The sequence below is a fragment of the Mauremys reevesii genome, linkage group 13 (genome assembly GCF_016161935.1).
Source record: "Mauremys reevesii isolate NIE-2019 linkage group 13, ASM1616193v1, whole genome shotgun sequence".
Taxonomy (NCBI): domain Eukaryota; kingdom Metazoa; phylum Chordata; order Testudines; family Geoemydidae; genus Mauremys; species Mauremys reevesii.
The window spans coordinates 47699700-47722919 of NC_052635.1; the positions used below are offsets into that span (position 1 = coordinate 47699700).

Sequence of the window (23220 nt, forward strand, 5' to 3'; positions counted from 1 at the left end):
GCCTCGTCACCTGGGCACCCAAAACTGCCCCCCGACACACATACACATCTGGTACCAAAGCGCAAAATGGCCTATTCCTGCTCCCTCCAAGTGCACATTTACACATACAAACATTTGACTGGTGGTGCCAAGGACAATATATTCCTATTCATAGATTTCAAGGCCAGAAAGGACCATTGTGATCATCTAGTCTGAACTCCTATATGACACAGACCAGAGACCTGCCCCGAAATAATTCTCAGAGCAGATCTTTTAGAAAAACACTCAATCTTGATTTTAAAATTGTCAGTGGAGCATCCACCATGATCCTTCATAAATTGGTCCAATGGTTAAGTATGCTCAGCGTTAAACATTTATACCTTACTTCTGTTCTTGTCTAGCTTCAGCTTCCAGACACTGGATTGTGTAACCACTTTCTCTGTTAGATGGAAGAGCCCATTATTAAATGTTTGTTCCCCAGGTACATACTTGCAGAATGTAATCAAGTCACCCCTTAACCTTCTCTGTTATTCTGTCTGTTAAGATGAGACTATTGAATTCCTTGAATCTGTCCTTATAAGACATCTGTTTTCTAATCCTTTGACCAGTCTCGTGGCTCTTCTCTGAACCCTCTTCAATTTATAAACATTTTTCTTGAATTGTGGGCACCAGAACTGGACACAAGATTCCAACAGTGATTGCACCAGTGCTAAATACAGAAGTAAAATAGCCTCGCTACATCCACTCGAGATTCCCCTGTTTGTACATCCCAGGACCACATTTGGGCAGTTATCATACAGAGAGCTCATGTTCAGCTCATTGTCCACCATGACCCCCAAATCTTTTTCAGAGTCACTGCTTCCCAGGATAGAGTACATTTAGCTATATTAAAGTCCATATTGTTTGCATGTGCCCAGTTTATCAAGCAGGCTAGATTGCTCTGAATCAATGACCCGTCCTCTGCATTTTTACCATTCCCCCATTTTTTATGTTACCTGCAAACTTTATCAGTGGTGATTTTATGTTTTCTACCAGGTCATTGATAAAAATTGTAAGTAGCGTTATGCTAAACCCATCTTCAGTCTCTCTGACACACATCCTCATTGCTACCAAACAAGGCTTGCTCCTATCCTCTCTTCCTCTCTCTAGGCATGCTTCAATAGAGCAATAACAAATAGATGACATGCCGTATATTCTTGGCACTTCACTCAAACCCAGGGATTGCAATATATCTGTAATATCACCTGTGTGCCAGTAGCCTGAGCATTCAGTGTCCTTTGCTCTGGGTGGGAATTACTCTGGGCTTGTACACACTACCACTTATGTTGACATAACTTATATCAGGGGTTGAATAAGCCACACCCTGAGCGACATAAATTACACCGACCTAAGCGCTTTCTTCTGCCAAGAGCGTTTTCACCAGATGCACGACAGTGGCACAGCTGCACCAATGCAGCTGTGCCAATATAGTGCTTCTAGTATATACTAGCCCTCATTTGCTGCTCTTGTCCTTCAGTGGCTTTGCCCTGTTGCATGGTTGCTGTAATTTCCCCAAGCTCTGATAAGTGACTTTGGTAGAAAGGCATTGTGGATTTCCATGATTATTCTTTCTTGGGTCTTCCATCTCCAACTTGCTTTAAAGTAACAATGGTTACAAATCTGTTCTCAGTTCTGTTTTTCTGTTCTCAGTTCTGCTATTAACACTTTTTTTTTCTTGTTACAAAAACTAAATCTTGACACTAAAGGACTTGCCAGAGCCCACAAAGATTGAACTTTAACTGTATACACTTGCTTTTTGGGTTTACTTTTCTTCGTTTGTTTCCATCTTTAAGGCCTCAATCCTGGAAATATTTCTGCACCTGTTTAACTTTATGCACATGAGTCGTCCCATGTAAAGTTGAACATGTAATTGTTTGCATCTTTGTGACTTAAGACACAGACACAGTTGGAGATAACTGCTGAGATTGTGTTTAAAAACCACCTTGACGTCTGAATGACAACTGCATGTTGTTACATGTTTTTTCTGCATTTAGAATTCAAATTAAATAAAGAGATTTTTAAAACATCATAGTTTACAAGTCAAGTTATTTGTTTTCCTGCAGACTCCACTTGGCAGCTGAAAATTCAGCCATGATCTTTCTGCCTTTTACATTGTCACCGGTAATAAAGGTTCTGCAGTCACAGTTTAGCAGAGAAGCATTGCTGATGTTGCATGAGCCAGAAGAGAATCCAGTTTATTCTCTCATAGCTACATTGACTCTGCAGTGTGAAAAGTTTTTGTGAAAGGCAAGTGAAGAGACATGATTCAGAGCAGGTCTGTGCACTACAAACTTGCAGCGGTGCAGGCGCAGCTATACCAATGCAGCTGCATTGTTGTAGCACTTCTGGTGAGAGCTCTCCTGTTGGCTCACTCCACCTCCACAAGAGGTGGTAGCTATGTTGGCAGGAGAAGCTCTCATGCTGACATAGCCCTTAGGTTGGTATTCACACCCTTGAGTGACATAGTTTTACTGAAGTAATTCTGTAGTGTAGACCAGGGATGAGACACAATCCTGGCCCCTTTGAAATCAATAGCAAAATTCCCATTGACTTCAGTAGGGCCAGATTTCACCCACATAGTCTAATCCAACTCCCACTAAAATCAATTAAAAACTCACTTTGACTTCAGTGGCGTTGGGATGAAGTGCACAGAGGGAAGCTGTAATGAGAGTAAGAAGGTGATGCTTTCACAATCAAATAGTCACTTTTCCAACCATAGCTACAATTGATGCCCTTCTCCCGCAAAGCACTTTAGCATGTGTTTAACTTGATGACCGGGAGTATTCCCATTGAAGACAATGGAACTGATCATGTGCTTAAATACTTGATTGGGGCCTCAAACTACCACTTTGCAACTTTCCAAGAGCAGGGACCAAATCCCTTTCACTGTCAATGTGATATCCCATCCTTTTTTATTTTGTTTGTTTGTTAAAGTTTCTGACTGGCTGCCTGAGTGGCTGGTATGTATGTATTGCCTTTGTGAAAAGTGAAAGTGCTGCAGACCGCAGTGCTTCTGCTGATGACTGTCACTTTCAATTGCAAATGAGAACATGGAAAATTGTATAGGGCCTTTCATTCTGAAGATATCCCAAATGGTTTTATAAAGCAGTGAGTTAAGCCACAAAGCACCAATGTTAAAAGAGATGTTTACTGATGGTCTGACTAGAAGAATCGACTCCAGATTTTTTTTCTATATCTAATAGTGTAACAATTATTTCTTATATAACCTGAACTCAGTGAGTCTGTTGAGGTGAGAAAAGTTACTTACATTGTGGCAGTGTTTGCAGGCTTGAGTCCTAAAATATATGAAACACTTTAACCATATTTTATCTGAAAAAGAAAAGAGGCTTGTTTGTGCTAATATTTTCTATAATTCTCCAAACCCAACAAAATCCAAGCAAAATTACACTGAGGATTGCACTACAGGAACAGCTGTGAAATAGTGGCATGACAACTTTCTGAAGGACACTGGATCCTGTGACAAGTTTCACAATATAGCACTTAACCATTGTGCTTGCATCCTTCTCCCTGTCCCTAGGGAATGCTTAAAGAGAGTTAATAAAAGAACTTGGCAGTGTGGGGGGGCATGGGGAGTGTTGGAAAGTTAGCACTTTTCCAGTATTTCTCATGCAGCAAATGGAATCCCTGGGAAACTGAGTGTCCAAGAAGAAGAGTTCTAATCAAAATACATTTTCATAACATCCTGTTTTAGCAATCAGCAGGAAACTCAGCAATCACACCTCCTAGGATACTGGTTTCTTTGAAGTGAGTATATTACAGAAGTCCATGGTGCTGCACTATCATTTCATAAAGTCCTGGTCAGACCATTTTTTGGTTTTGGTAGTGCTCTCTGAAGAAAGACAGTCAAGGAGGAGAGAGTATAAATTGGCCAAATAATGCGATAAATAGAATGCGGTGAGGTGAGACTGGGATCTTGTGGGATTGTAGGGTGTGGAGCTATGTAACTGAAAGGAGATCCTGGCACTTGGTTTTCTTTCAGTGTAGAAGACTCTCAGGTCCCATACCATTGCTGCATTTCTTGCATACCCAAAACTCCCTTTGGCTACAGTGGGTGCATGGAAATTCAGGCTCAGGTTGAAAGAAAGTTTCTGTAGTCAGTCATCAGATGTAGGAACATGTGCATGTCCTGAGCCATTCTCATGCAGAACTTGTCACTGATTGACTCATCAAGTTAGTAGATATCAATAGCATTTGTTGTGCTGCAGATAAGCCCTTTGTAACATGTAACTATAAATATTGGAGAGCAAACAGCAAGAGGAAATAGCAGGCGAAAAGGAAACAAGGAAGCATAAAAAATGATTTGCTTCAAAATGAGTCCCAGGATAAGCATCTCCTGCTTTGAAAATAAATTTCTCATCTTCAACTCAGCATTTATTTTCTTTAAATTGAAAAATGTCTTCTTGGCCTTTACTTGGCAGTTGGAACCCATTATCCTGTGAAAATCCCTTATTCCATTTGTGGCAACATCTAAACACCATACACCAACATTTTGCCCTTTGATAGCATCTTCTATCCAAGGATCTCAAGGCACCTTACCAACATTCATGAATGGAGCCTCACAACACCTCTATAAAGTAGGGAAATGTTTTTATTCCCATTTTCTGGATGGGAAAACTGAGGCACAGAGATTAAGTGACTTGCTCAAATCCACAGAGTGAGTCTGTCAATGAGTCAGGAATAAAACTCTGACCTCCTCACATCCAGCCTCATGGATTCTATTATGTCTGAGCTACAGTGAACTCTCATTTGGGGTAGATCTTGGATAATACCTGTACCCCTAAGGGTATGTCTACACTGCAGCTGGAAGTGTGTCTCATGTCTCCCGGCCCAGGGAGACAGACATGCACTAGCTCCATTCAAGCTAGTGCTCTAAAAATTGCAGTGTGGACATTGCAGCCGCCCCAGTACAAGCCTGCCTGGCTCCACGAGTCCATACGCAGGCAGCTAGCCTTTGTCACAACATCTACGCTACTACTTTTAGGGAACTAGCTTGAGCCGAGAGTGGAATCTGTCTCCTGGGCTGGAAAGCCCACCCCAGCCGCAGGGTAGACACGTTCTTCTAAAAGATCTGCTCTAGAAATTGTTTTGGGGGAAGTTCTCTGGCCTGTGTTACATAGAAGGTCAGACCAGATGATCACAATGGTCCCTTCTGGCCTTGCAATCTATGAAGACCTTTCCTATTTGTTGTATTGACTGGCTGATGTTAAAGAGCTGGTAATGCCTGATAGAGAAATTGGAAACAGCTTTTCTGGGAGCATTACTACTCACACCAGGAGACTTATATGAACAAGATTTTTGTTTCTTAGGATTTCAGTTCCTCCTCCAGGTTATTCCCCTCTGGATCCCATCATCCTGTGCAACATCACAGTCTTCTTCAGGAGCAAATTATGATGAATATTGCACTGTAGGTTACATAATGTAGTGTACAGTTTTGGCAGCACTGAGAACAGTGGCTGTCAGTCAGGACTCTTGGGTTCTGCTTCCAGCTCTGTCACTAACTTGCTGTGTGACCTCAGGCAAATCACTTCCTCTCCCTCCCCTGTGATTCATAAAAACATAAGAACATAAGAGCGACCAGACTGGGTCAGACCAAAGGTCCATCTAGCCAGAGCTGGTGCAACCCATTAGGTGACCGCCACTAGCATTTGGAAGGCGGCATTTCGGGTCCTTCGGCGGCGACCACGGTGGCCGGATCTTCGGCCTCCCTGGTCGTCATCAGTATTTAGGCAGAGGGAGCTGGGGCAAGGGGTGCGGGGAGGGCTGCCTGCAGCAAGTAAGGTGGGGTGCGGCACGCAGGGGGGGTGGGGAGCTGCCGTGGGGGAGTGCCTTAGGGCGGGGGGGCAGAGCGCTGCCACAGGGCTGGGGGGGCGCAAGGTGGAAGTTTCGCCTAGGGCGCAAAACATCCTTGCACCCACCCTGAATCTAGCCCAGTATCCTGTCTTCCGACAGTAGCCCAGGGGTAGGCAACCTATGGCACGCATGCCAAAGGCGGCACGTGAGCTGATTTTCAGTGGCACTCACACTGCCTGGGTCCTGGCCACCGGTCTGGGGGGCTCTGCATTTTAATTTAATTTTAAATTAAGCTTCTTAAACATTTTAAAAACCTTATTTACTTTACATACAACAATAGTTTAATTATATATTATAGACTTACAGAAAGAGACCTTCTAAAAACGTTAAAATGTATTACTGGCACGTGAAACCTTAAATTAGAGAGAATAAATGAAGACTCGGAACACCACTTCTGAAAGGTTGCTGACCCCTGCAGTAGCCAATGCCAGGTGCCCCAGAGGGAATGAACAGAAAAGGGAATCACCAAGTGATCCATCCCTTGTCGCCCCATTCCTAGCTTCTGGCAAACAGAGTCTAGGGACACCATCCCTGTCCATCTTGGCTAATACCCATTGATGGACCTATCCTCCATGAACTTATCTAGTTCTTTTCTGAACCCTGTTTATTCATCTGTGCAGTGGGGATAACAATATTTGCCCAGAGTTGTAAGAATTAATTCATGTTTGAAAAGGGCTATGGGATTCCCAGATGAAAGACAGGTTAGAAGGGAAGAATATTCTAGCAGTAAATGTTACATAAACCCAGAGCAGTGGTTCAGGGAGTTCCAATCACTTTCCTTTAGGCCTTGGTTGCCACATTCATATTCCCTCTCTGGGAAAAAGGAGGTTTTGTGGTCTGCTCCCTCCGAGCTGTGTTGGCGATTTTCCTTTACATGCCTGTCTCTTTTGAGGGTTTAATACCGGGCTCTTCGGACTTGCTGAAAGTATTGGTTAAACAGATGTCATTGATTATTAACCTTTTTTGTAATTAAAGGGCCATATTATGTGGTCCTGGCCAGCCCACAGGAAGCGTCCTGCAGGAGCGATAACACTTCCTATGTAGCATAAACAGAATTTCCCAACAGGCGTGAAGCGCCAGCCCAGCTGTGAGTGGAGGCAACGGCAGCATGAGGGAACTTTCATGCAATCAGAACAGAGTTAGACCTACATTTAAGCAAGCACACAGGGACAGTAAAGGCATGGATGGTGTATTGCTCCATTACCATTCATAACATACACTGCAGCTTTCTTTTGAGTCGTGTCTTTCATACAACCTGGGGAGAGAGAGAAGAGCGGGCTGCGGAGGTGGGCAGAGAAATGTTTCAGAGGAGCTTTGAAATGGGATGGATGGTCAGTGAGATATAGGGAGACTGTTCCACTGCAGAGAAGAAAGCTCTCTCACCAGCAAGATGGAGGTACTGAGTGAAGGGCGAGGCTAGATAAACCCTAGGGATGGGGAGGGAACAGGGTCCATGTGATAAAGTAGGATGGAAAAAAATCGTGGAAGATTTTAAATTCTAGAAGGACAGATCCAAACTGGGTTCTGAAATCAGTAGGGAATAATAATAACAAATAGTAAATATTATTATTGTTGTTAGATTTTTTGTGGAGAGGGCCATTGTGCTAGGTGCTGGGCAAATGCCTGCAAAGATATGGGATGAAATCCTGGTGTCTATAAAATCAATAAGAGTTTTGCCATTGACTACAGAGGAGCCAGGATTTCCCAGAGAGTCCCTGTCCCAGGGAGCTTACAATTACAGAGCAATGTTGGGTGAAGAGATGAGGCTGATGTGATGGAGCACATTGGTGCAGCTTGATATGTTTGAGAATGCAGAAGTAGCCCTCTGCCCATGCAGGAGTCTGGAAATCTGGGACTTAAGGGGACCAGAGGAGGGGGAATTGCACTAATTAAAGCGATGGGAGATATTATTTATCTTATCATATGGTCTCTGTCCTAAGGAGCTGACAGTCTAAGTATAAAACAAGAGACAACAGATGGATACAGACATACAAGGGAGCACAAGGAAACAATGAAATTGGGGGAAAACACTAGACGTGGTATGTCTTGATTTTTGTAAGGTTTTGACACAGTCCCACGTGACAGCCTCATAAGCAAACTAGGGAAATGTGGGCTAGATGAAATTACTGTCAAGTGGTTGTATAACTGATTGAAAGACTGTACTCAAAGAGTACAGTTATCAATGTTCGCTGTCAAACTGGGAATGCCTATCTGGTGGGGTCCTGCAGAGGCCAGTCCTGGGTCTGATACTATTAAATATTTTCATTCATGAGTTAGATATTGGAGTGAGAGTATGCTTATAACATTTACAAATGACACCAAGTGGGTTGGGGTTGCTAGCAGTTTGGAGGACAGGATTAGAACTGAGAATGAACTTGAAAATTAGAGAATTGGTCTGAAACCAACAAGATGAAATTAAATAAAGACAAATGCAAAGTAGGACACTTAGGAAGGAAAAAATCAAATGCACAACCCAGGTCGTACTGCTGAAAAAGATCTGGGTTATAGTGGATACATTGAATATGAGCAAACAATATGATGCAGTTATTAAAAAGTCTAATATCATTCTAGGGTTTATTCACAGGAGTGTTGTATGTAAGACCCGGAAGGTAATTGTTCTGCTCTCCTTGGCACTGGTGATACCTCATGTGCAGTACTGTGTCCTGCTCTGGGTGCCATACTTTGGGAAAGATGTGGATAAATTGGCCAGTCCAGCGGTGAGCCACCAAAACTGATAAAAAGGTCTAGAAAACCTGACTGATGAGGAAAGTTAAAAAAAATAGGTATGTTTAATCTCAAGAAAAGAAGACTGAGGGGATGTAACCTTTTGTAACCTTTATGTTGAAACGTTCCCAATTAATATTAAATTGTTAAGGAGAAGGGTGCAGTAAAACCAACTTAGTTTTCGGGTTTGAGCCTTTAGGTTGGTTACAAAAAATGTATTTAGTAGAGGATCACTAGGTGAACTTGGACTGATACAACCAAACTTTACTTAAAAGGAAAATAATTAGTTTAGCAAACAGGCCTGCAATTACCACTTACACAGTAGTACAGTTATACTTACACTCCAAGATGAAATAGTGTATCAATGGATGATCCTTCTGCTGACAACAGAGTGTAATCCTGGAACCTACCAGTACCCTCTGGATATTAATTGGAACACACTTGCAATTTGGCAAAACTACTCCTTTTATACTCCTTTATAAAACGAATTAACATTAAACTGTTCTTTACCATCATTATATTTCAACCACCTTCTTATTGGCTCTTTATTTATTTATTTAAATTAACATCTGCACCAATGTCCTTCCCATACTATCAATATAGATAGCATTTGAATAGAACATTCACAGTTCTCAAAAACACTAAAAACCTTGCTTAAATCAGTTATAACCAAGAGATAACAGTAACATAACCCTGGCTCATGGCCTTGCTAACGCTTACTTTCCCGTAACACTCTGTTTTCAACTTGTTTCTAACTTTTTCACACTAGCAATTTCCATTTCCCACACAACTTAGGTGCAAAACCTAACTTCTACTTACATTTTTAACCCAAACTATACCCTTGGTTACAAGGGGACCTGATAGTTTTCCAATATGTTAAGGGCTCTTATAAAGAAGCTGGGAATGGGCGACAGGGGATGGATCACTTGATGATTCCCTGTTCTGTTAATTCCCTCTGGGGCACCTGGCATTAACCACTGTTGGAAGATAGGAAACTGGACTAGATGGACCTTTGGTTTGACCCCGTATGGCCGTTCTTACGTTCTTATGTAAAGAGGATGGCAATCAGTTGTTCTCCATGTCCACTGAAGGTAGGGTAAGAAGTAATGGATGTACAGTACCTTCCCTCTTAATTTGTGTATATTTAATTTTAAAGATCCGGCAGGTAGTATAGACATACCCTGAATGAATGTTACCATTTCAGTATAATTTTGTTATGATGGTCGTGACAGATAGTGCTTCTTTCAGCTGGGTGGTTAATGGGCTCCACATATGTAAAGTGAGGGCTGAGGAAGACCAGCAGAGTGACAAAACACTTCTCCTTACTGGAGGGATACTGTCTGTACAGATGTAATTCCACTTTCCACTTTCCAGACTTCTCTGAATCACCCTGATACGGATGTGCAGGGAAACTCAGCTCCAAGGCCCCCACCCTGCAACTCCTTCCAGGCAGATGGACCCAGGGCTCTGTGTGGAACAATGCTGGAGAGCACATGGCTTTGGGGGTCCATCTGCCTGGAACAAATTGCAGGATTGGGGCCTTATTTGGCAGGAGTGGCTGAATTAACAAACCAAGCATATTGGAAGGATCTATAAAGGGTTCATTTAAGTACCAAATCCTCTCAAAAGGCATGTCCTTCCTCCTCCTGATCCACAGACAAACTCCCTTTACTGTTGAGACATTGGTTCAAAGCATCATTGCATTTTACCCAGTAGTGTTGCTATGGCTGGGGGGTGGGGAAGGGGGTGAGTGTTTACATTATAATCCAGTACAATGCAGCTTTGTTTTGTACTGTGCCTTTCATACAAATAATATCCTCCCAAATACTTTCCGTGAATGAAATAATAACAGAAGGGGAGAGGACATGAAAAGGGGCATTTCCCAATGAGATTTGAGCGAGATGGAGAGTCGATGGGGAGAAAGAAACAGACAGGATTTTAGCAGAGGAGCAGAATTTATGGCTCCATAAGGCAGAGGAATGTGGCTTGGCGATAATCACAAATTCTGCTCTGAACCATGGCCTAGAATATCTCAAGAGTTTGACTCATGAAAACATTTTATTTTACAAATTTGGAAAAACAAACAAACAAAACCTATTTGCCCGGTTTTAATTTTCCCAGCAGAGAGCAAATTAGCTATAGGTTTAGGTGGCTTTTTGTTTATTGAAACTGCAATCTCGAGTGTTTCAGAAGGCTTATCCAGGAGTAGGTTTTTGGACTTTTCCTTTTATTCACTTGCACATTTTGCGTGTGCAGCTCCATTTTTCATCTCTGTCTTTTGCATTAAGTGGAAGAAAGGTCTTGGAGCTAGAGTCCCAGTTCTACCACACATTTCTGTATTACCTTGGCTAAACCACTTCGCCTCTGTGAAATAGGGATAATAATATATCCAGAACCGGCTGGTAAAAGCCATCCCGCCGTCCCTGGGGAAGATCACCATCGACTACGCCATCCCCAGAACCGACAGCCGACTGCGACCTGGCATCGTCGTGACCGACGCAGAAAAGAGGAAGGTCCTCATGGTAGACGTCATGGTGCCATTTGAAAACAGGTCACCAGCCTTCCACGAGGCCCAAGCACGGAAGGCGTTGAAGTACACCCTGCTGGCCGACACCCTGAGAACCCAGGGCTATGAGGTCCAGATACACGCCCTGATCGTGGGACTCTTGGGCGCATGGGACTCCCACAACGAGCCAGTACTGAGAGCGTGTGCATTTGGTTGACACTACGCCTGGCTCATGAGACAGCTCATGGTGTCTGACACCGTCAGGTGGTCCACAGACATCTACACGGAACACATCATGGGACACCGCCAGTACCAGGTCGAGTAACCGAGACCGCTGACCAGGGAAATAATCCACTTCCTTCCCTGATGAACCGAGGGACGCACCACACCCGTGTACTTATTCACTACACCAATACTGACTTGGACTCTTCATATATTCCAGGGGTGGCGTACCTGAGCCCACTTATCCACTGATGCTTTAAAAACTCCCACACCCCAATCTAGGTCTATGCCGGTTATGTGATATGTATGTACCTCGTGAACCTTGTAACCAATACTTGCAATCCGCCATAACCCAAGCCTGACCCCAGATGTACAGTACCTTCCCTCTTAACTTGTGAAAATTTGATTTTAAACATTAACTTTAATAAAAAATGTATTCCTGTCTCTTACAGGTCTATAGCTGGTGAATCAGGAACAGAAAATAATGGCAATTAGACATGGGGCATTAAACCCCAAATGACCTCTGATGCCCTGTCCTGGGCAGAAACTGGGCACATGGTATCTCTCTCTCACACAGACTTCAAAACTTCTGTCCCTTTTTTAAACATTGGTAACCCCATCTTAGCTTGTCATGAGGATTTTGAATTTGTTGTGAGGCTTCGTTCATGTTCAAAAACTGCTTTGAAATCCTCACATGCTGTAGATATGCAGAGTGCTGTTGGCGAAGTGACTCTCTATCCTGTGTAGGCTGGTTGACCTGAAGGTTGTGGGGTTTACCAGATCCTTTGGTTCCAGCTGGCCACAGTGGGATGACTGGCTCTTTATTTTGATTGCAGTGTGTTTTTGTTGTTGTTATTTAACATTTAGAACACAAGAACGGCCATACTGCGTCAGGCCCAATGGTCCATCTAGCCTAGTATGGTGTCTTCCAACAGTGGCCAATGCCAGGTGCTTCAGAGGGAATGAACAGAACAGGGAATCATCAAGTGATCCATCCTCTGCTGTCCAGTCCCAGCTTCTGGCAGTCAGAGGCTTAGGGACAGCCAGAGAATGGGGTTGCATCCCTGACCATCTTCACTAATAGCCGCTGATGGACCTATCCTCCATTAATGTATCTAATTCTTTTCTGAACCCAGTTATACTTTTGACCTTCACAACATTGCCTGGCAATGAGTTCCACAGGTTGACCATACATCGTGTGCTGTGTGAAGTAGTACTTCCTTTTGTTTAAGCCTGCTGCCTATAGATTTCATTGGGTGACCCCTGTTTTTTGTTATGTGAAGGGTAAATAACACGTCCATATTCACTTTTTCCACCCCGTTCATGGTTTTATAGACCCCCTATCGTATCCCCCCTCAGTCATCTCTTTTCCAAGCTGAACAGTCCCCGTCTTTTAAAATCTTGCCTCAGATGGAAGCTGTTCCATACCCCTAATAATTTTCATTGGCCTTCTCTGTACCTTTTCTAATTCTAATATATCTTTTTTGAGATGGGGTGACCAGAACTGCACAGTGTATTCCAAGTGTGGGCCTACCATGGATTTATACAGTGGCATTATGATTTAGTTTATTTGATTATTTATTAAGCTCCTTCAGTGTCCCCAGGGCTATGGAGAACTGGGGGCAGGGAAACGGGGACATGCTCCTTGTTTCAAAGAGCTTAGGGTCTAAACTGCAGAGCCAGACAGGCCACAAAGGAGAGCAGAGAAGGGGCACTGTGCACTGTGAATGGGGTTTCTCCCCTAGAGAGAGGGCAGCACATTTCATGTATTGTCAGGTTCATTGTCCAGCTCCGGGCGCCAACTGCAGCCTAGGGGGACTAGTCACTAGTAATGAACAGGGCAGGAGCAGCCCCGCGTTAAAAGCCGGGTCTGGGGGCTGCCCGGGGGAGGCCGGTTGCTGGGTTAACCGGCCCAGGGTACAGTCTGTGACCTGGAGAGATTCCCGCTGTTTCTGCCTCGGGCTGGCCCGGGCGCCTGGGGACCTGGGGGCGGGAGGAGGAAGTCGGCCCCCGCCTGGGGGGATGTGCAGATCGCGGCTGCCCGGCCCCCTGCCCCAGGAGTGGAGCAGCAGCAGGAGGGGCTGCCCGGCGCGGGGAGGGCTAAAGCGCCAAGTAAATGTAGCTTTGAGGTTGCCAGTTTCAGATTCGAGACCCGGGAAAAGTCACGCCTGGCTCCCAGCGCCCGCCGCGGGCTGCAGAGCGGCTCCGCCGGGCCGGCCCGCGAGGCTCCGTGCGCCCGCCGGGACCGGGGGGGCGGAAAGGTGAGTCGGGGCAGCAGCCCCCCAGCGGCGCCGGGGGAGGGGGGCCGAGCCGGGGGAGGAGCCGGCCGGGCTGCGGCAACAATCGCTGCAACTTTGTATCCAGGAGCGAAACTTTCTGCATCCATGTGAGTGAGCGGCGGGGAAGCCGTGCTCGGGGTAGAGCCCGGCACGGGGCAGGGAGCCTGGCTGGGGAGCCGGGCTGGGAAGGGGGCAGAGGTTGGCAGGGACGGCTAGGGGAGAAGGAGACCGGGCTGGGGTAGAACCGGGCTGGGAAGGGGGCACAGCCGGGCACGGGACCGCTGGGGGGTCGAGCCGGGCTGGGGGTAGCACCGGGCGGGGAAGGGGGCAGGCAGAGCCGGGCACGGGACCGCTGGGGTAGAGCCGGGCTGGGGGTAGAACCGGGCTGGGGAGGGGGGGCGGGCAGAGCCGGGCACGGGACCGCTGGGGGGTAGAGCCGGGCTGGGGGTAGAACAGGGCTGGGAAGGGGGGGGGGGCGAGCACAGCCGGGCACGGGACCGCTGGGGGGTAGAGCCGGGCTGGGGGTGGCAGAGAAGGAAGGAGCCGAGCTGGACACAGGACCGCTGGGGGCAGACTCGAGATCGGACTCAGGATCCAGCCGCCGCTGGTTCAACATCTGCAGCAAAGACGCTGGCCGCCCCCGCCGGGCGCCGGGCGGGCTTTGTCTGGGGTCGGGCCGGGTGGGTCTGGGGAGGGGAGGGTGTTTCGGGGACAGCGCTGGGCGGCGGCGTGAGGCTGTTTTGATTTGGGGCTGGTGCCTGTTCTTTGGGGTCATGTGGCTGATCTCATTAGGGGCTTGTCGCTGGTACTGGGAGATGGGTTGGGGTTGATGGATGATTGGAGATCGGGGCTGGTAGTTGGGGGTGGGGAGGTGTTGCTGTTGGGATCCTTGCAAAGGGAACAGCGATGGAGTCTCAGCAGAGGATTTATTTATGTTCGCTAATAATAATCCTGGTGGATGCTCCATCACTGACCATTTTAAAATCAAGATCTAAAAGCTCTGCTGTGGGAATGATTTTGGGGAAGTTCCTGGCCTGTGTTATTATGCAGGTCAGACTTACTGGGCGATCACAATGGTCCCTTCTGGCCTTGGAATCGATGAATAAGAATGTAACTGCTCCAAAAAGAGCTTCAACTGGTGCATGAGTAACATGTCAAAGAGGGACACACATGCCTTGGGGGATTACCGTGAGAATTTTCATACATCCGCAGCTGTGGGTTTATAAAGCCCATGAGCACACAGTAGGTACATTTAATCATTATTTAGGTCACTGGTTAGAGTTGGGAACCGTCCCTCTCCCATACATTAGTACTGTTTGTTTCAGCCAGGCTTCTAGTTGGGATTTTCCCTCATGTTCTGGGTGGGGAATTGGCAGAGGGATGGGGATTAGCTGGAACACAATGACACAATGAATTTGGCTCAGGGAGATTAAATGATTTGCCTAAGGAAACCCGGTGAATCAGTGGCACAGACCAAGAAAACCCAGTGTGCTGCTCTAACCTGTAGGCAACATTATATGAAGTGTTTCCTGAATTTAGGCATAAAGGGCCATATTTTTAAAGGAATCTCAGTTTGGCTTCCTTTTCAGATTGTTGCATATGCATATGATTATGTGTGCAGAATGGTGTGCCACAAATGTAGAGTGTTGGGGTTCTTTTAGCTGTAGGCTTTAGGAATGGGTCAGACAGCTTGACTGCCTTTCAGTGTATTTATTGTCCTGTCTTGGAAGTTCATACTTATTTCTGGGAAGAGTTTTTGCACGGAGATGAAGGATGGTCCTGGGGGTGCAGCAATAGGAGCTCTGTGTTCAAGTCTCTGCCCTAGATTTCCTGCCTCCAATAGCTGGAGTGTGCAGTGTGGGTGGTGTAGGGCTGCCTATGATGGCACAATGCAGTGCCCATGGCAGGGCAATTCTCTGGCTGCTTGTGGGCTGGTTCTGGTTCGGGGGAGGGGAGACAGAAAGCCACCTTGGGTGAATCACTTAATCTCTCTGGGCCTCAGTTTCCTAGCTGTAAAATGGGGATAGCAATCCTTCCTTTGTCATGTCTGTGTAGATTGTAGCCTCTGTAGGGCAGGGAAATGTCTCCACGAGTGTGTACAGCACCCTGCACAATAGGGCCCTGATCTCAATTTGGACCTCAGGTGCTGCTGTAATACACATGCATAAATAATGACAACTGCAATGGTTCCCCACTGGGACCTGAGTTATGACATTTGCATGCTCAAGTACCTTTGGATACATTCCTAGTTTTTTGACAGGTTGTCTGGAAATACCATTCTTTTTTAAAGCAGATCTCGGCTGGTTACTAGGGCATCAGGTTACCCCTGGCCTGGGGAAGGAAGGGGAGAGGGAATTCCTCAGTGTTGAGACATTGCACTGCAGGTTCCAGACACAGAGCCTTTAGGTAGTGACACAGTTAAAGAAACTGCAGTTTATTCTGCCTCATCCTCCCAAAGGCCAATGAGAAGAAACTCCTTTGGTGTTGGGTGGTGTCTGAAGCAAATAAATTCTGAAGCAGCTCTGGAGCTTGTACCAGTCCCAGGTGGATGGGAAAGGCAGCTGGATGGATACCCATGGGGAAGAGCTGAAAGTTAGGATCTCTGTGGTTGGTAAATGTGTATTAGAGAAAATGATCCATGGAAACACGGACAGTAGGAGACAGGAAAGAAGCGAAGGTTCCCCTGGGCCCAGCTGTAGGGGATGCACTTACTTTCTTCTCTGCAGGTACACCCTGTCACTCCATTTCTTCCTAAAGGACTGGCTTGTTTATTGCTGTGGTTATTGTTCTAGCATTGAAGTCTGAACGGAGTGGGGGACAGGCGTGGAAGGGAAGGATGGAAAGAGTGAGTCTTTGTTGCTTTATTTCTCTTTGTGCTGTTGCTTGTGTGTGTTTAGGCTGGTGAAAGGTGCCCAGCTGACAGCTGTGGAAACTGACAAACTTTTTCTACATAGCCGGTGCAACTCCCTGCCACTTTGTGCTTCAGCCAGACCTGGGAGTAATTAATCTCTTCTCTGCATTGGGGATTTTCCCTGGTTAGAGAAGTCAGAGAGAACAAATAACGTGATAGATTTAGTCAGTTGCTTAATGCATTACTGGAAGATGCTCAGATACTGGGGTGCTGAGCATGGGCTAAGAACCTATATAGAATAGAATAAAATAAAGTAGAATAGTGACCAGCCATGTGTGTAGCTGCTTCAGAGCAAACGCCTACGCCTTGTTTTCCCTAGGCAACGAGGTATTTTTTCACCACTTTTTAGCTAACACATGGTTACTAACGCGTTAGTGAAACCCTAGTGTGGACAAGGCAGCTATAGTTTTAAAATGTGATAGCAGGTTGAGGTGAACACTGTGGTGGGGGTAGGAGTAGGGGTGGGAGAGGATGAAATAACAAAAAAAAATGGTAAAATTGGGGAAGTCTCCAAGCCTGTGTCTGCGGGGAGGGAAGGGGGAAACTGGCAGCAAGGGCAGGGTATAGAAACAGGAGGTGGGTGGGGCAGGGAAGGGACTGGCCTTTTTAACGAGCACATCTGCAAGTCAAGAAGTTCCTTTTCTTATTAAACTGCACATCCCAAGTACCTCTTTACTTTTCAGGATTAGAGGGAAATGCTCTATTTTAGGGAGAATGAAAGGCCATTTGGGAGGTGATGGCCCAGAGTGGTGGATCAACCATTGGTTTCAGCTATTCCTTTTTTTGTCATTCAAATGGATTTTGGGTCATGGCTGACATCCCAGCCATCATGTAAAACTTCCCTGTGGGCCTTTTGACATGCACACAGAGGTATCTACGGGCAAAGCCAGACTGTTTCCACTGCAATCTCTGGACCTACAGAGGAAACGTACCCTATGAGGGTAACGCTGTTTCCTCTGGAATTAAAACTGAAACTAGCCCCACTGCATTTTCAGTGAGGACTGGGAGGGTGTGAGCCAGGTCATTGAAACTGCAGTAGTCAGCAGTGACTGACGGGGCCTAGAGGGACAAGCCAGTTCCAAAGGGTAGAAAGGTCTGGAAATAGGGTTTCCGGGGGAAGCTCGTCAGGGTTTAGAAGGCAAGGCTGGTTCTGCTTTCCTTGTCCTGAATGTAGGTGGGAAGCTCTTCAGGGCAGGGTGTATCTGCGTTGCTCGAGAGCAATGGATAGTACAGTGTGATCTTTACCCAGCATGGCAAACCTGAAATGGCCTGGGCTGCAAAGCTGGGATCTGGATCTGATCTCAACAGTTTCATTGTCTCAGTGGGATGTAACTTTTGAGGGAGAGGTCGTGGTTCCAGATGCAGAAGCATCCCAGGAGTAGCTGGGCCCAGTCTCATGGAGGGTTTGAATATCGGGACCAAGACCTGGAACCATTCTATTCTGCTCTATATGGGTTCTTACATTGTGCTCATCACCATAGTACATGAGTGTCTTCCCGGTCATGCATTAAGCAACGGTGACTAACTATCACATGTTTGTCCTTTCCTCCTCTCCCCAGGGGAAGAAGTGTGTGCAGTGGGGTGTTTAGTTTTGGATGTTTTAATTTTTTATTTTAATATATAATCTGTATATACACACATTGCTGTCTATGTACACTAGAGAAGGCAGGTTGAAGAAATGTGCCTTGCATTTGGAGCAGAAGGTAGGGAGGTTCGGGTTGGTTCTTCACTCCTGAGGGAGTTTGCTTGCAGTCTGGGGCTGGCCCCTGAAAAAAGCTGTCTCCTGGAGCTTTGTGTTCAGTGGGAGCTAAGTGCAGGAAGCAGGGCACTGGGGTGGTGTGTTAATGGACAACGCCTGTGATGATAAGGAGATGAGCTGTTGCAGATCCATGCAAATAGCCATCTGGTCCATACCTGTATATATTTTGCAGGCCCAGCATACAGGCTGTTTTTTTGAAAATTCAGCTCTGAAGCCCATGTGGTACGTTCTGGCCTGTTTCACTTTCTGGTGCAGTTGTGGTGTATGGGATACCAGCTCTGTAGGAGAATGTTCACTTTCAAACAACACACAATTCTTTTCAATGCAATTTTAAAAGACCCCCCAGTGAAACATCAGAACTCCTTAGCTCTGGGGTTCAACGCGAAGGAGAGGCCTTTCCAAAAGTCACGTGGGCCAAAGTAGCCTTGGTGTATTAGCCCCCTGTAGAGAGCTGTGTTGCTGGTGGAGCCTGGCTGAGATGCTCACAAGAATCCGCAGCCCTCTTAAAAATAGTAAAGCATTGTACAGCCTCAGCCCAGAACATACCCGTGTCTGACTAAGGATTACAGGATTCAGCTCTTCAGTTGGGCTGTTGCTGTAGATTGCTGCATTGTAATGCTCAGGGCCTGCCTTCATGGCTGAAAAAGCTTGTCTGTGTTTTTTACCTTGGGGTGGCTATCACACATGAGCCAGCCGGAGGTGAAAACACAGTGGAGACAAGGCGCTTTATTTCGTTTTACCGCGGCCCCGCGGCCAGCCTGGGTTGAGCTCCAGTGTTGTGGTTAAACTCAAGTAAGTGCCTGCTCTTCACTGTGTTCTCCCTCGGGATAGCTCGTGCATGCTAGGAAGGTAAAAAGGCAGCTTTGTTAGAGAAGCCCAGTGAGGGCTGGAGTGGAAGCAGGAGTAAGCCTTTATTGCCCACTACAGACTTCGAATGTTTGTGTACTAACCAGCCGTGATCAGGCAGCAGAACCCAGAGGCAGATTTGGACATCCCTGAGTTCAGGGCTGTTCAAAGCCAGGATTGTGGTGCAGCCCTATTATAAAGATAGAGGTAATTTGCAAAATTTGGATGTGGACGTAGGGGTGGGTTTCAAGATGTTTGGATCCAGGGTTCAGGGTCTGTCCTGTCTCTGGTAATAAACTCCTAATATTCAGTAGTAACTTAAAATCTGTTGAGGGACAGTGGAGTCCCTAGAGAGAGAAACTGTGACCTTTGCTGCCTTTGTCTGTGAGGTGTGTGCGTCTGTTACTCCCAGCTTCCGTGTGAGGCATCTCTGGGGAGGAAATGCTGCTCCCCCTGAGCTGCTAGCTGCAGTAGTCAGCAGGCCTTTCAGGTCTCTGAGTAGCTGAGGGGAGTCCAGCGAGTCTGGGCAGCTCCCAGTAATTATTCATTTGGTCTGAGAGCAGATGTGCTGGATCAGTGGGATTTCTACAAACAGCTGTAGGGGTTTACTTAGCTTGAGACTCTCTCTTTCTTCTGTCCCTGTGCCTAGAGACTGTTGTTGTGCTCTGGGGAAAGGATCTGAATGTGTACTTTGTGGGGACTTTGCTTTCGGAAGGTGTGGGATGGACACCTGACTAGCGATCTGTGTCCAGAGCGTAACAGACTTAAGGCCAAAATGTCTTCTCTAAAAGTTCAGTCCAGACGGCTCCTTTTTCTTGTCAGATGAGGTGAAAGAAGAGCTGAAAACAGAAACCTCAATTGTTTCTGTACTGCCTATAACACACAGATCACAGAGGCATCCGTGTCCAAATTGAGAGAGAGAGAGAGAGAGAGAGAGAGAGAGAGAGAGAGAAAAGATAGAATTCTTCCACCCAGGCTCTGATCCTGGATGCTGAACTACCTGGAGAGGACATCAGTGACCTGGTCCCTGGGTACCAGCCCCTCTCTGCTCCTAGGGAAGGTTTCACTAGGTCCTGAGTCAGGTAAGATACTAGTGACGTCAATGGGAGTTTGGGTGAATGTGGGCCTCAGGTTCTGAGCTAGTGGGAACAGCAGCTACTTCGTGCTGAGTTATAAACGTCCCAGGAAAAACATGGGTTTACACTTGGAAAAGTTGTGGACAACATTCATGCCGTGTCGTGACTCCTGCTACACATCAGCGAGACGGCTTCCTTCCTTGGTCCAGGGGAAGCTGCTGGACTGCAGCCCTATGGTCCAGAGTGCTTCTGACATCGTCTGGGAGCTTCCGTTTCCTAAAACGGGACCAAGGAAGGACACATCTGGGAGGGCAAGAGACACGGGCTCAGGTGAGGTGCCCCTCGTTGCATGAGAGCTGCTGGACAGGTTTAGGAGAGAGGGGACAGGGGAGAGGGGGAAAAAAACCCTTGTCGGAATAAGAGAGAGAGAGGAGGAAAAAACCGAGCCCGCCCTGTCTTTGTTCTTTGGCTCAAGGATGTGCGTCCCAGCTGGCAACCCACAGCTAAGGAGGCCCCAGGGTGACATTAAGGATGTATGTTTGCGACAGTGATGAAATTCAGGCTGACACAAGGCGTGAGATGCTGAGGATTAAGCAGAGCAGACCCCATTTTGTGCACTGGTGTGTTGCTGTGACCCTGGCTGTGCTGGCAGGAGAATGCTCTAAGCAGCCGTTCTCCCGCTTCTGCATCAGTGGAATGGGATCAGGCCCCAAGCAGAGATTGGGGCCCTCCGCAGAACTCGTTGTTGGCCCCTCTTTGTTCCCCGACATGTGTGTGCCCCAGAGAAAGAGCATGACCCCTAGTGGGGAGCTGTAGGGAAATGGAGGGTTCTGTTTTTAGGCAAAATGAAGACTTTTAGAACCAGTTGCAATTTGAAAAATCACTTTAGTGATAACACTGTTGCCTGCACCCTGTACAGGGCTTTGAGACCCTGTTCATCGTGACATTGCTGGTGGGGTGTGGAGAATTTAATTTTGTGGGTGACAGACTCTCCCGTACTTAAACCACCAACTTATCTAAAGTTATAAATGTTTGATGATCTCTAAATGGGTGACAGGTCCAATTGGGCCGTCAGTGATGCTGCTGCAATCGCAGCGAATTCACTGGCTTTGTCTGTAATGAAGATGTTTTCAGTCCTTTTCTATGTTATCCATTTGTTGTTGTTGTTAGTTACTGAAATCTGCAAAACACTTTGGAAGGGCCCTGCTCGGATTGGATTCAATGGGAGGAGGGCTGGGGGCTCTTGATAATTATGAATATTGTAAAGCTGGGCCCAATAACCTAATAGTTATTTCATGTATGGGAGCAGGATCAGGCCCAAAGCTGCAGCCTTGTGTCCTTTAGATCCACAGTAGCTGTGTCGTTCTCAGTGAATCTTTGCTGATTAGGAAAAGGGGAAGCTGGTGCTGAATCTAGCTGGATGAGGGGAAGTTAGACCAAGGAGGAGGAAATTCTAATTCGACACATTTCTCACCCCTAGAGCTGATGTGCTGTGTTCATCCAGAATGGGTCAGATCCTACTTCCGCTGCAGTGAATGGCAGTTACCATTGACTTCAATTGGAGCAGGATTGGGCCTTCCCTCGGCCAGTCCTCACAACTGAGCAGTACCATTGCAGAGGTGAATCCATCTTACTGCCAGTTCTGAAATGGTTTTATCCCCCTATAAACAATTCATTAGGTGGGCCAATGGCTCTGGACTTGGTTAAATGGTTTATATGGTTTGGCTGAAGAAAAAAACATTTTTAATTAATAATTTCTCTGATTCTACCAAGATTATGCGTCTACTTCACTTGAAGCCATTCTGCATAATTAAACAAGCATGGCTGCTGAGTCCCTACTCCCAATTAGCTTGCGACCCTTTGCCCGCCAGGTTCCTGGGAGGGACGCATGCTCTCAGTTCCTCCCCCTTTGTGCTCTCTGCAACTTCAGTGTGCTAGCACCAGTGTCACAAGGAGCAGACTTTGTCCCTGGCTCCTGAATCTCCCCTGCAAAGTGGAGCTCACAAGCCAGTGTGCTAAGGGAGTGTAAGGGGGTCCTTGAATGTCAGCACTGGGAGAGACAACACTTCCACTGCCTCCCTGCCTAGCTTCTCTGGTCACGTCTTTCTCTGGCCCATGTGGACAACTGTAAAAACAATGCAGGAGAATGGCACTAGCCTCGGTGAGGCCAAACAGTAGGGGATAGAGTTGGAAGATGGTGTGACTGGATTGGAAGAGGCAGAGGCCTGAGGCAATGTCAGGGTAGGGCTGGAAGTGTATTTTGTGGACTACATCGGCATTAATCCAGCTCCGCACCGATGTGACTGAGAGCAGAATTTGGCCCCGTTTTTCAGCACACATATTGTGTGGGGTGGCAGTGGCTGCCCCCTAGTCAGTTTGAAGCAGCCCATAATAAGCTGGATTTTTAACCACCTGCAGAAAAAGACCCTTCTTTTTCTGCCATGTTGGCTGCTGCATCTCACCTCAGGGAGCGGAGGCGCATGGGTGGTTTGATGAGAATCAGAAACATTATAAACATGGGAGGGTTGAAAATGCCCCTGCCCTGTGAGGTTCTGTATTTCTGACTTTGTGGTTCATTCTGTCTCCACAGGAGCTTGGATAAGAATCTCACAATGGCTTTGGTTTGGTTGGCCCAGCTGAGCAGGGCCAGGCAGCATTTTAGGGGGAGATTTATATCTGTTTAACCAGACACTACAACTGCTTGCCAGTGCATAAAGAGAGTTGTTTAAGCTACTGATATTAGCATAAATGCCAGTAAATATGAATGTTTGTAACTGACCTTGTGTTGGTGTCAGGTTCTGCAGTTGCAGCAGCTGCTGTCCCAAAGTAGCTAGAGCCAGGCCCCTCTTGTGGGGACCTGAGCTGCCAGCCTGGTGTATTTATTTATTTTCTAAAGTGTGTGTGTGTTGGGGATTTTTGTGCAGAAAGTGTCCTAGTGTGTACATGTGTCTGGATTCCCCTGACAAACTCCTTGCATTGGAAATCAAAGTTGTTGAATTTTTTGGTTT

At 46.6% G+C, this 23220-nt stretch overlaps 1 protein-coding gene and 1 long non-coding RNA gene across 8 annotated transcripts in view; one reads left to right on the plus strand and one right to left on the minus strand.

Annotated features, from left to right (window-relative positions):
- Positions 1–402: 402 nt before the first annotated feature.
- LOC120381220 lies at positions 403–9043 on the minus strand. Its single transcript, XR_005587983.1, has 4 exons — positions 8954–9043; positions 3287–3314; positions 2637–2677; positions 403–418 (listed from the first exon to the last, which is right to left on the minus strand). It is a non-coding gene; the product is annotated as an uncharacterized LOC120381220 (long non-coding RNA).
- Positions 9044–13657: 4614 nt separating this feature from the next.
- Positions 13658–23220, plus strand: part of DNMT3B (DNA methyltransferase 3 beta) — a 47402-nt gene continuing 37839 nt past the window's right edge. The window contains exons 1-2 of one of the 7 annotated variants that reach the window (XM_039498210.1): positions 14507–14862; positions 20023–21831. In XM_039498210.1, coding sequence (XP_039354144.1) covers positions 21748–21831 — 84 coding nt within the window. In that variant the 5' untranslated portion in view covers positions 14507–14862; positions 20023–21747. Of the gene's footprint in view, positions 13728–14506; positions 14863–15669; positions 16347–17417; positions 21832–23220 lie in introns of those variants that run through there. The other 6 variants (XM_039498215.1, XM_039498211.1, XM_039498212.1 and 3 more) reach the window with 6 other exon arrangements.